Source organism: Strix uralensis, chromosome 6 (genome assembly GCF_047716275.1).
Source record: "Strix uralensis isolate ZFMK-TIS-50842 chromosome 6, bStrUra1, whole genome shotgun sequence".
NCBI lineage: Eukaryota > Metazoa > Chordata > Aves > Strigiformes > Strigidae > Strix > Strix uralensis.
The window spans coordinates 32,000,938-32,013,151 of record NC_133977.1 but is presented as its reverse complement, the minus strand read 5'-3'; the positions used below and the strand labels follow the sequence as shown (position 1 = coordinate 32,013,151).

General features: G+C 46.9%; 1 protein-coding gene across 1 annotated transcript in view; it reads right to left on the bottom strand.

Moving 5' to 3' along the window:
- GLI2 (GLI family zinc finger 2) overlaps positions 1 to 12,214 on the bottom strand; it is a 197,276-nt gene that overhangs the window by 66,824 nt on the left and 118,238 nt on the right. The window contains exon 3 of the mRNA XM_074873568.1: positions 2,560 to 2,665. Coding sequence (XP_074729669.1) covers positions 2,560 to 2,665 — 106 coding nt within the window. The remainder of the gene's footprint in view (positions 1 to 2,559; positions 2,666 to 12,214) is intronic.

The window sequence follows — 12,214 nt, the reverse complement described above, 5'->3', positions numbered from 1 at the left end:
TTTACTTTAAACAGAAGGATGGATTTCTGTACCATTAGGATGGAGTGCAAATTTCTAGAGGCTCAGCTGTGCCTGCAGAGTCCACCTAGCCTGTTGAACGAGAGCCATGTAACCCCAAAGTATGTTCTAGCCCAGCTCCACTACCATGTTCTGGATGATTTCATGGTGGATATCCTCCATGGAGGAGGATGAGCACTATGTTATGACCTCCAGAGTAGAGATGGGAGGAGAGAAGAGGAAGACAAAAGTGAAGTAGAACAAAAACTAGAGAGGGAAAGGGCAGGAGATGAGATTAAGATGTTTGCAGATAAAACTGAAAGAGAAAAAATGGTTGAGAGCCTAACTCCACAGCTGGTGAGAATTTTCTAAGTGTGGTTGTGCCATAGTCCAGGGCACTCGGAAAAGAGCCAAACAGAAGTGGCATTCCCTTGACCCTAAAAAATCCCACAGCCAAGAAGTAGTTGGCTGCTCAGCTTTGGTGCTTCACCAGCCACAAAGGCACCCTTCAGTGCAATGCCCAGGTAGTTTCAAAGAAGGCTATGCTTCTCCTTCTAAGACCAGCAACTAAGTTTTCTCTCCAGTACCCTCACAAGTAATTTTTGTCAAAAATGCTGCTGGGAAGGTGAAGGGTCCCAAAGAAGAAGAGCAATAGGTATTTGCCAACAACTCTACCCAAATACTAAGCAGGACACTCTTGATCTGCTGACAGAGAAATGTGATATAATTCACAGGTGCATAGCACCAGCCGGCGAGATCTTGGTTGTGTTTTGGAGAAGACCCTGCTTCATGCCCCCACCGAAGAAACTGCTGTGGAGCCCCGGGGCAGATACAGTGCACCTGATCCTTCTTGCAAGGACTGAAGGGGAGGACTGAGCAGGGCACACAAATAACCTGTGCCAAACATCTGAGCATCTGCCATCTTCTCTTCTAACCCCTGTTTAGAATATTGCCCCTTTCAGAAGTCAGTATGTGCTTTATTAGCCAGAGCTCTGGCTTATTAACTATCTCCCAGTATATTTTTTTTATTAATCTGTTTTTTTTTTCTACAATTTTTGCATGTACTTGCACGCAAGACCAGAACTATTTCATTCAGCTGCCCTTAGTCCCCCCAGTTCCCACGTTATCAATGCTCTCTGTCTTTTTCCCTTTGTGCACAGCATGGAATGAGCTGCTCTGCCCCTTTAAACATCCAGTCAAACTGATTGCCAGCCAAAAAGACAACGACTTGTCTTCTGGTAGGATCCAGGGGAATGCCCTATCATTTTTTTCCTGCAGCATTTTGGAAGTGGAATAAAGCCCTCATAGCTGTGGGACTCCACAGATCTCCTGGCTGCTGCTGTCTGTGTTACTTGCCTTCCAGGGACTATTCCCCCATTCGCACCTATCCAGAAAAAGCACAGTGCTACAAACAGCCCCTGCAAAGCTGGGTAAGCGCTGACCCCAGCCAGACAGTGAGGCCGCAATGGGGCTCCGGGGGATCAAATGAGGGTTTTTTAAGTGATGATCCCTATTTGCTCTTCCCTTGCTCTTCTTGCAAAGTGTTCCCAGCCCTTAGGTGTTCCCCTGCACCAAGTGCCCTGGGACCTGTCCCTCAGCTGATGGCTGAGACATGTGTTACAGTGGCAGGTTGAAGGATGTCAGGGCAGCTGTGGGACCACCAACCTCATCAGGCTGCTCCTCACCTCCCACAGGGTCGGTGCATTTCAGGGACAAGGAGAAACCCTTCTGCCCGCACAGGCACTACAGCCTCTGCTCACATCTCCGCTGGCTCCTTTTTCCTTGCCCTGATCAAAGCTTACAGGAAGTGAACCCAAATCACTCTATAAACATGTCCTCCAAGGTGTCAACGACTACTGATCTGTCATGTCCCCGATGAGGAGATTAACCATAAACCCCTCTCTTGGGGTACAGCCGCTGACCGGCGCCTGTGTTCGCTGCCTACCAGCTGCCCCGGGGAGGGGGGCTCTTGCAAGGAGGTCACCACCGAAACTTAGGGTCCTGCCCTTCCAGAGTGGACATGGACACCTACGTGAGGACCTGCCTCTTCACCACATTTTAGAAAATGCCACCCAGCCTGCCCAGGTTGTCATCTGTTGAAATCAAACTGAATTACAGCATTCCCGGCAGCCTTTCACCACTGTCCCTGTAATGAGTGGGCATGTAGGAACGGTACGCAAGGTCTCCAAATGGAGGGAGCAGCACTGGGTCTTGGCCAAGATGGTGCCAGAAACAACCCAGGCATGGTGTGATGTGAAAAACACCGTGGGCGCAAAAACGCAGGTCAAGCCTGTCCCCGGGACCTCAACCGGATAACAACACAGAAGCCCTGTACTCCCATCCTGCTGCTATATAGCACTTCTATAGGTTTAACAGAGCTGTAGAGCATTCTTGCCAGGCAAGTCAGTACTGTCACTGGGTGGGGACAGTGGGGTGGAAGGTGGCCAGCGGGGCCAGCTTGCCAGGAGGCTAGCAAGTCCCTGGGACCTTAGCAGTGGGATTCGGCATACCGCAGGTGGCTGATGTTTTAGCAAGGCACGGGAGCAGAGATGCAAGACTTACCCGTGGATAGCGTGGATAGAGTGAGGTTCGTAATGGTATCGTCCTTCCTGGTGGCGCATGTCAATTGGCAAAGGAGCGTGGAAGGCTGGAAAAATGTGCTGCGGCACTGTTGAGGGGAATAGAAGAAGAAAAAAAGAGGGACTTCAAAAACTTTTCCTTTCCTTTTAAAACAATTTCAAAGGCACTAAATCTCCATGAATTTCAGAGCAAGAGCAGTGCAAGACAAGGGGTCTTCATGATATCAGCGCTATCATACACCAGAGAAGTGGAATGAATAAATAATCAAAGTCATGCGGAGAAATCCTACATCTTCGACATAAAAGATCTCCAACAGGGTTTTTGACAAAGACAAGCAGCTAAGCGCTCTTTGAACTTGAGGAGATTATAGGAAGCACCAAGGAAAACTAGACTTGCAACGCAAATCAGACTCAACAGAGCCTGGCGGGATCCAGACCTGCACCGTCCCTCATGCCTGGAGTGGCAGCAAACACCTTCCCTGAAGGTCTGTACACACAGGTTGGAAATATTTACCTAAAAATGTAGCAGCGAGAACAGCGCTAATGCAGACTGTCTAGGCAGTCAGAAGAGGTTCAAAAGTGCCTACTGCCAGGTTCTGAGAGAGGAGTCCAAATTGCTCTCACTTGTAATCACTTGAGGCCCTATTTTTTATTCATTTGAGAAGCTTGTTTCATCTTTGATGGAAAGATAAAGTGGTCTCAAAAGGCATAGAACACCTACATTGACTTATTAAATCTATCTATTATTGACCCCAAAAGTTAACGGCAAGAATATTTGAGTGAGTTGAGCTGATAGAAAATTCATCAGGTTATTTCTCCACGCCACCCCCGACAATGCTGCTTGGCCGCCTGGGCCTTTCCTACTAAAATTACAGAAGTTAAAGAAATACAATTAGCAGAACCTTGATAACAATACTGTACAATCGCCCTCTGATAGGGCTCATCACATCTGTAATGAAGCCGCTTTCCATATTCGTACCAGCGATCGGTTTAACCGTAAAAGGCTGGTCTTGCTCTGACTTTACAAACAGTCAGAAGTTCTTCATTAAAGATTACTTAATATTGTTGCAGGTCTTCCCAATCCCTCTCTGGCTTCTTGGCCTTTCTGTCTAACGGGGGACTAAAAGCAAAACAAAACCAACCTCCTAAGTGAGCATTTCAAAACCCAGTCTGTGCTCAGTATTTCACTGTGACTTGCCTCCACGACAGGTAGCATCTCTGTAGAGTGGGGAAGCACCATCCAAAACCAAACTGTCAAGGCTTGGGCCAAGTCTCTCGCTGATGCTCAGCAAACTCCAGTAAACGCCAAACTCTTTTGCTATGAAAGACTTAAAATTCAGCCTTGCGCATCTGTGACTCCAGCTGCAACAGAGCTACGCCGACTCCATCCGGCAAGGCTGTGCTCCTTTCGGGTCCGTAACGCAAAGCCTGCGTGAAATCCACGTATATGTCTTTCCCAGCATATCAGCAAGAGGATCTGAGGCTCCTACTCCCATTGCAATGTAAAATCCCCAAGCACAGCGCGGCACAGGCGCGTCAGCGGGGCTGCTGGGAGAGGTGAGAGACTACACAAAAACAACCCTCCTGCCAACTCTGCTGAAAGGCGTTAAGGTAAGGTAGTCGGGGTGGAAAGTATTTAAGGCTCCACAGCAGACTTGCTCTCCGTGCTCCAGAGAAGGGCTGGCACCGCACACTACCTGATACACTGGGAGCATTTTTGCAGCTCGCCCAATGTCAGGACACAGTAGGGTAACTGTTAACTGCCTTCCCCCCTTCTGCTCCCCTCCCCTGTTCTCCCAAAAGCAACTCAGGGAGAGAATAAACTTGCATCCTTTAGGATTTGCTTTGGCAGGAGGAAGATTCACCCTTTAACCATCCTGGGTAGGGACGATCTGTTACATAAGAAGTCTTCATTTTAAGAAGAAGCCAGTGTTTTTCCAGGTCAGAAATGCAGCAGAGTTCAGCCGTCACATCCCATCCCCTAGTCATGCAGAACCATACAGACTCTGGTCTCCCCAAAGCATGTTTAGCCCAAACCACTGCCAGGGCTGGCAGACACCTCAAGCTGCTGTCCTCCTTCCTGGGGACATTGCTGTGCCCTGGACACAGCTATGGCCACAACCCACAGCTGCTGGGAGGACCAGAGTGAATGGGGCAAGGAAGTTTTACATCATCACATACCAAGCGTGGTCACAAAATCAACTGTCCCTGCACAGGCATCCAATGCCAGACAGCACAAACCTCTTCCAGACTGAGCCTCTAGGCTGGGCTTCCTGCAGCGCTCACCCCGTATTTATGCTATACAAATAAACCCAAAGGAGCAGGGACTCTTCTGCAGTACTGGGGCCAACCTACACAGCCCAGATGGTGGCATCCCTATAGATGAAGTTTTGCAACCTCCCAAAACAGGGTAGCCACTCTGCCTGTAATGGGCAGGTCCAGGGCTAGGTTAACCCCCAAATGGCATGAAAGTGTAACTTGATAAAGTGGGTTGAAACTATGTTCACCAGCACGGTAGTGTTTTAATAATATGGGGAGTCATGTCCTAATCCTTGGGCCCATTCCCTGAACCAGTTTAATTTGCTACTAATGATGAAACCATTAAGAACAACAGGACAACCTGAATCTCTTACAACCCAGGCCAGTTATGTGTATTTTTGTATTTTGTTATTTTGTAACTGTGCATTTCTAAGTGACTGATTGCTGAGGTAATACTGGAAATTTTTGTGCTAAAAGAGTCTTTTCTTATCACTCAGGAGAGCGGGAAAAAGAAAACGCAGGGTGTTTGCTGTCTGGCCTCCTTTCCTAACTATCTGTTGGTATAAAAATGACATCTGAAGAGTATTTCTCCCCCCTCACACCTCTGATTATTAATGGAAAAAAAATTTCCATGAACATCCTCCCTCCCACTGGCACCGTTGCTTTGTTTCCAGCATTTCAACCTATTTGGACCATGGGAGGGTGAGCAATGCCTCCTCCTTGGGTGCCTGTTTCACTCTGCTGCTCTCATTTCTAACCCCACCACATGCTCTCTGCTTTGCTGCCACAAAGGGAAAGGGTTGGTTTTGGTGCTGTCCCTTTGCAACATCCCACGTTGCCTCCCCTCTGCTCTCCTGCCTGGGAGCACCAGCCAAGCCTATGGGCTCCAGTGGCTGGTGTTTCTTTTTATTCTCTTCCAGGTGCTTGGTCAGAAATAATGAATGGTTTTATAGGCAATCAACTACCAATTCATAAATGTCAGCCCAGCTCTGCTTCTTGTTCCCACCCCTCCCGAAGAGGATGGCAAGCTGGCAGCAGGACAGCAACACACGCTGTTAACAAAGATGGATGTTTTACACATACAAGTTAAAAAGACAATTATATTCAATTACTCCAAGTAAGTCACGGTGATGTATTCCTGAATAGCCACGGGAAGGGCAATATGATGATTAGGGCAATGAATTTGCCAACTTTAATCTAATCAAGACAATTTTTTGTTTAGCTTTATCTGCTTTGCAGTGGCAGAGGATTTACCAAACCCAAGCAATCTTTGCAGATTCAACCCCAAACCTGCCTGATTAGCACTAATGATGATTATTTTACAGAGAGGGAGGAAGGTTTTAGCAGGAGGCCTGTGGAAAACTTTCCCCCCTAAAAAAGTTGGGCCATGCCAAGCCATATTGTATGATACGCTGGGGCATGAAGGCACAACATGGCACCTCCAAAAGTCCCCTAGCACTAGAACAACAGATAAACATTTTCTCTGGCTCCAGTGGAAGGAAGAGAAAAACCAAAGAAGAAATCAAAGCAGCACCCAAGGGGCAGGGAAGCTGGGAAAACAGGGTGTTTCATACAGAAATAACACGTCTCTTCATCAAGTCCATGGCACGCAGCTCCCGTGGTGAAGCACAGCGGCAGAGCAGCAAAGCGCAGTCGGGAGGCCCCACCTTCCACCCAGCCACTGCTCGTGCAGGAATGCGTCTGCTCCACAACGCTGTTTGATAAGGGGAAAGATGCTGCTACCTGTCCCCACTTGTCGGAGCTGATTTTCTGGCCAAGGTTTATGAGCAAGACACGGACCTCCCACTGCTGTATTCTCATCCTTGTCTATTCAAAGGCCAGCCAACCCTCTGGCTTCAAAGAGAAAAGATATGAAGCAGAAACGCAGGTTTAAAGGGGATGTCCCTTTGCCGAAAATCCCAGGAATCAGGGAGGGAGGCATCAAAAACAGGCATTTTTTGAGGATGATGCAGGCTTTTGATTATCTCCACAGATAAACCTGTGCTTCAAGAGAAACACAGACTACACGTATGGGTTTGTATAGCAAGCAAAGGAGTGTTTTGTCATCACTCACAGCAGCATCTCTTTTTGAGCCCAAAAAGAAGAATTAGGAAGGGTCAAATAAGCTTTTTCTATTCCAAATAATTCTGTCTACACATGTGATCACTAAAAAAACCAAAGAACTACACAGTTAAAATAGCAGAAGAAAAGAAATCAGACCATACACACCTGAATCTGGTTTCATTTGCAGTTTTCTTTGACAAAAACAATTTGGAAAGCCCTTGGGAAAGCACTTAGTGGATGTCTTCTGCTCCCACTTGCAACTGGGGTGCTGCAGCAAGACTGGCAGAGGAGACACCCTGAGAAGCTCCACACACACCCTCTGTACCATCTAATATGTACCGGGTTCCCACTGCTTTATCTAAAGCACACACGAGCTGCGCAGGTCACCAGGTGGGCTAAAGAAATGTGGTTTTCCTACGGATGTCCCAGCAGCCTTCTGTGGGGACAAGCAGTGCAGGCTGTGAGTGGGGTTCTTTGTCATCAGAAATAGAGCATAAACATTTTGCAATCAACAGGGAAAGTAATTTGTTGAGAAAAAAAGGTGAAAGATTGGTGTCTGGATAACTTAGCACCTGTAGTGCTTTTCTCAACAAATTCACAAAACACTCATTAAAAAATTAACATTTTATAAAAGAGGAAAAACAAATACTGATTTCTTGAGATCCCTTTTGGCTTGATTTCCTGTGGTTTTTGTGATGCATGGGACATGGTTTTCATAAAGGGATCACAAGCTACTTTGCAAAGACTAAAAAAGCTTCATCTCTACTTAGGAAGAGAAGAAAACCTGTGCATTTGAAACACAGACCTTTTTTTACCTGAGAGGGGCTGAAACAGCGTAACATAAAGTAACTTGCCCAAGTCTATGCAGTCAAACAAGAGCAGGTTCCCCAGTGAACCTCAACCACAGCAGGCAGAAACTGCAACTTTATCTCTAAAAGGCTTTGGAGCCCCAGGGTATTGGATTGGTTTGGATTAGTGGGAGAAAAACTTCTCCAGACAACAGCTCACGCACTCCTGTCACTGCAGTGCCATTAGAAGGTGTGCACATGGAGCTGACACAGAAAAAAAAAGGGAAGAGGATGTCCCAGAAGGTAGTGGTGAGTGTCCACGAGTGCTTTCACGCAGCAGTGCTGTGCTGTCATGGGGCACATCCCTGTTACTGGGGGTGGTGGGATGCTGCTAGGTGCAATACAGCAGCTTGCAACAGCTTCTGCTTTTTTTTTTTTTTTTCCCCAGGTCCAGCTTTCTTTGAGAAGGATAATAGGAAAATAACTGCTGCCTCCGCTAGACACTACATGGAAATCTCTAAGCCATGAGAGGAGGCATTTGCTATTTTTCCCCATCTCCAGAGCAAAGGTCCTTCTTGCTGCCCACATTTTCTCCCGGATGTCCAAATCTCACTCTCAAGGACAAGTTTAAAGATACAACAAACATGAAGTGTCATTCACTCAGTCATCATCCAGAGAAGCCCAAAGCACCAAGTGAGAAATAAACTGTAGGCAGCATTTGTCTTCTTATTATGCTTTTTAAAGATCAGATTTTACTCATCCACAGCATATATTTTAAAGGGATGCATTTTGACATCCAATGACTGTGGTGGCAAATATCAGGTTTGTTTTGAAACAGCGAAGAGGGGCTCATGCTTTGCTCCCCAACCTTCCTGAAGTGATTTTCCTCATGTTGGAGCTCCCTCCAGCTCTGTGGTCTTCAGAGCATCCCCCAACAGCCTCGGTGTGAGAGCAGGGGAGGCAAACCAGCCCCTGGGGGACTGAGTGTGTGTGTGGCTACTTGACTCCCTTTGATAGTCCCTCCTGGGCGTTTCAGTGTTGTATTTGGATGGTCGCCCCTCCGGCAAAGTGCTGCAGGGCTGTAGGTGTCGGCAAGGGAGATGTTTTTGTGTTTGTGTGACGTCCCCAGAATAATGATCTCGCTGTTTAAGTGAGTTGAGCGAATGAATGAGCACAAGAAAAACATCTTCGCTGAAAGCGCAGCCAAAGTTAATGCACCATTAATAATGGCCCGGGTGAATTATTGGAAGAGATAATAGGCCTGGGGTCAGAGAAGGTCTGAGACAAAGAACAGGGAAAATTGGGTCACAGAAACATGACAGAGCAGATCACGCTGATGCGCCTGTGGGATTCTCCTCGGATGAAGTCATGTACCACCACGCAGAATATTAAGGGCTTTGCAGGGAAAGCCATTCCCAGAACCACTGCTCGGATCGATATGGGGAGGAGGGGGAGCAGACACACAAGGCTACAGTAGCTGCCTCTTAGCCCCCCACGAGCCCCTGCTTGAGAACTTCACTTTAATGTTGTTTAGACACTTTGCAAAATATACCAACTGCATGCCTACCTCAAAAAGGGATAATTATGTGGTTGCTAATTACACCAATCTGCATATTTTCTAAGCAGAGAGAAGTGTCTGGGGGAGTATCTGCCTTCCCCAAATGGCAGCGCCGTGCATTTCACAAAAAGCCATCTCAGGTGCTTCAGCAGCTCTGCTTTTCTGTCTCCAAAATCATGGCAGACCAGCTGTGGAGCTGCAACCTCATCTCCTGCCCTGCCAGCTGCCTGGCTTCACGACACTAAATTACTGACTAACCTCTCTTTGTCAGAATTTCCCTTCTTTAAAATGGAGATAATAATACCTCCCTACCTCAGAGGTTTGGTTAATGTTTATACAGCACTTTAAAAATGATGTGGTAATTAAGTGCTCAGTATTATTATATCAACGTGTATAATGATTCCAGCAGACAGCACTATAAACAGGGCTGCACCATGCGTGCTTTTCTTTTGTTTGGCTTGTTAGCATTTGGTTTGGTTTTCATACAGCATACTTCAATTATTATTATTGGTTAATTATTACATTGTTTTATTACCTGCTCAGTGGCTTTGACAAAAATAAGAACTACACGGGTAAAATAATAGTAAATATTCATTCTGGTCTGCTATGAACACAATGGCAAAGATAAATGGGAGCCAGGCTCCCACCAGCTCACCTACGGGAGACCCCTCTCCTGCTCTGACTATTACAGGCCATTTTGAAACACATCCAGCCAGTTGTTTCTAGCCAGAGAGATGCAGAACCAGTTTTCTCTTCTTCTAACATACCTACTGAAGAAAGATGGTGGCAGCCTGATTTACAAAACTATTTTTTTCAGACACTGTGTGTCAGGATGCTGGAGAAGGCAACGTACTTAGTTTAACTGTGGGTTGGGTATGGCAAGCCAAGATTCCCATTCAGGTAAGCAATAAAAAGCACACAACTAACTTCTGCTGGACAAACAGCTCAGGTAATGGTAAGTACCTTGTAGGAGGGTTGGATGGAGAAGCGAACGCAGATGTGTGAAAAGCAAACAAGAAATAATGAAAAAAACATTGCCCTTCAACTATAAAATCACCAAAAAAAGCCTCAAAACAAACATTATTGTACTGCCACCTCAAAGCATCTGCAGCAGAGAGTCAGCATGACTTCACGCTTGGAGAAACTGAGGTGCAGCAAGGAGCAGAGGACAACACCAAGAAGGCTTATCTCTCACTTGCCTCTGCCAGCAGTACTGCTGGAGCCCACCTCACACACCCCACTACCACGGAAAGACCTGGGAGCTGTTTGTTTCCCTGCCAGCCAGCAGCAAGACCACAGCATGGTCACTCAGCTCCCTGTGGAGAGACAGACTTTGGATGCCCATATGGATGTGGTACTTCACGCAGAAAAAAGCCCATTCCTGGGGTTACCCGCATAATAAAAGCTGTTATAAAGGCCATGAGACTCATCAAACACCGCAAATGTAAGGCTGCTCCTCTCCAGCATCCCAGAGGAAACCTCCTTGGGAGCCATCACAACCATCCATACCCTTGGGGACAGCCCAGAGGAGTTTATCCTCTTACAAAGTTCATTCTACTGCTTCAGCTCAGGTGGAAGAACACAGAAAAAGTCACAGAATCACAGAATCATCTATGTTGGAAAGGACCTTGAAGATCATCTAGTCTTTTGAAGACACTGAGGGCTGCCATTATGCAGCCCCCACCTAGGACATAGGCACTGCTGGCACATGGCAGGCAGAAACGCAGTCCTGGTGGCCATGCAGCCAGGAAACACGTTTCAGCCCAGCCACTGCTTTTGCATTCAGGCAGCACTGCTGAGCCGCAGGCTGTGTCCAAAAGCGGGGCAGGCAGGCAGGCATCTGCAGAGCGAGCTGGCTCTTGCAGCTGGGACGGGGGTGAGATTAGATCAGTGAGCTTCCCCCACGGCCCTGTGGCCAACTTGAGGCAACACTGAAGGAATTTGCCCATAAATTTCCTCCCCACCCCAAGAAGGAGGCAGCATGCTTAAATGAACTCAGGCCCTATTAGAAGTAGGATATTCTTGTTCATCTCAACATCTAACCCATCCTGAAGATCCTGGCAGCTCTTCTCAACTCACTTCTGTGCACCGCCTGACCTTTGTTAAGGGCATTAAACCTGTCAGTCTTTTCCTGGACAAAAGAGATGGAACAATTACAGTAAGGCTAAAAATGGCCTTTCCCTCTACATGGAAAATTTAGATTAAAAATGTAAGAGTTCATTGACATTTTCTACAAGAATGTAGAATTGTCATTAAAAAATCAAACCCTGAAATACCTCAGTTGCCATCTACCATCTCCGAAAAGCTGCATGAGGGTCTTTCTGCCTCAGCCACCTAAGAACTGGGGACAGCTGTCCTGGTGGGGACAGCCCAGCTGTTGCCGGCAGGGACACAAGGATGCAAGGAAACCCTGCAACTCGCTCCCATGCATCAGCTGGCTTTGCAGCATGCTTCAAGGTGTGACCAAAGATGGGGCGCTTCTCTTCTTGGTGAGAAAACAGGAATTTTCTGATGCCTGTGGATAACCCAGATGGAAAGTTCTGGCTTTCCTCTTGTAAAACAGATTGCACCCAAACTTTCAAAAACACCAAAATGGTGTTGGGAGAGTGAATATATTCATGTCTATAGAAGTATTTTCAGACATTCAGATGGGCACCTGTGAATAAAGGTGATGCATTTTTTATTATTCTACAAGAATTCCTGGGGTCTTCGGGTTACTGATATGTGGTAGCCTTGAGGGGAAAAATAATTATTTTTTTATACCTCTGGGAAGGGTAAATAACATGAAAGCAGAGCTCCTCTGCAGCTAGGGGGAACCCCATGAGCACAAGGAAGTCCTGCAGCAGGGTGCCTGAACACCGAAGCTCTGATGGCTTTCTGAAGAGCAATAATTAGAAAAGTGTCTTGATCAGCCTTGCTGCCACCAGCCATCATCTTCAGTCCTAAACAGCCTGAGATGGAGGAAGGTT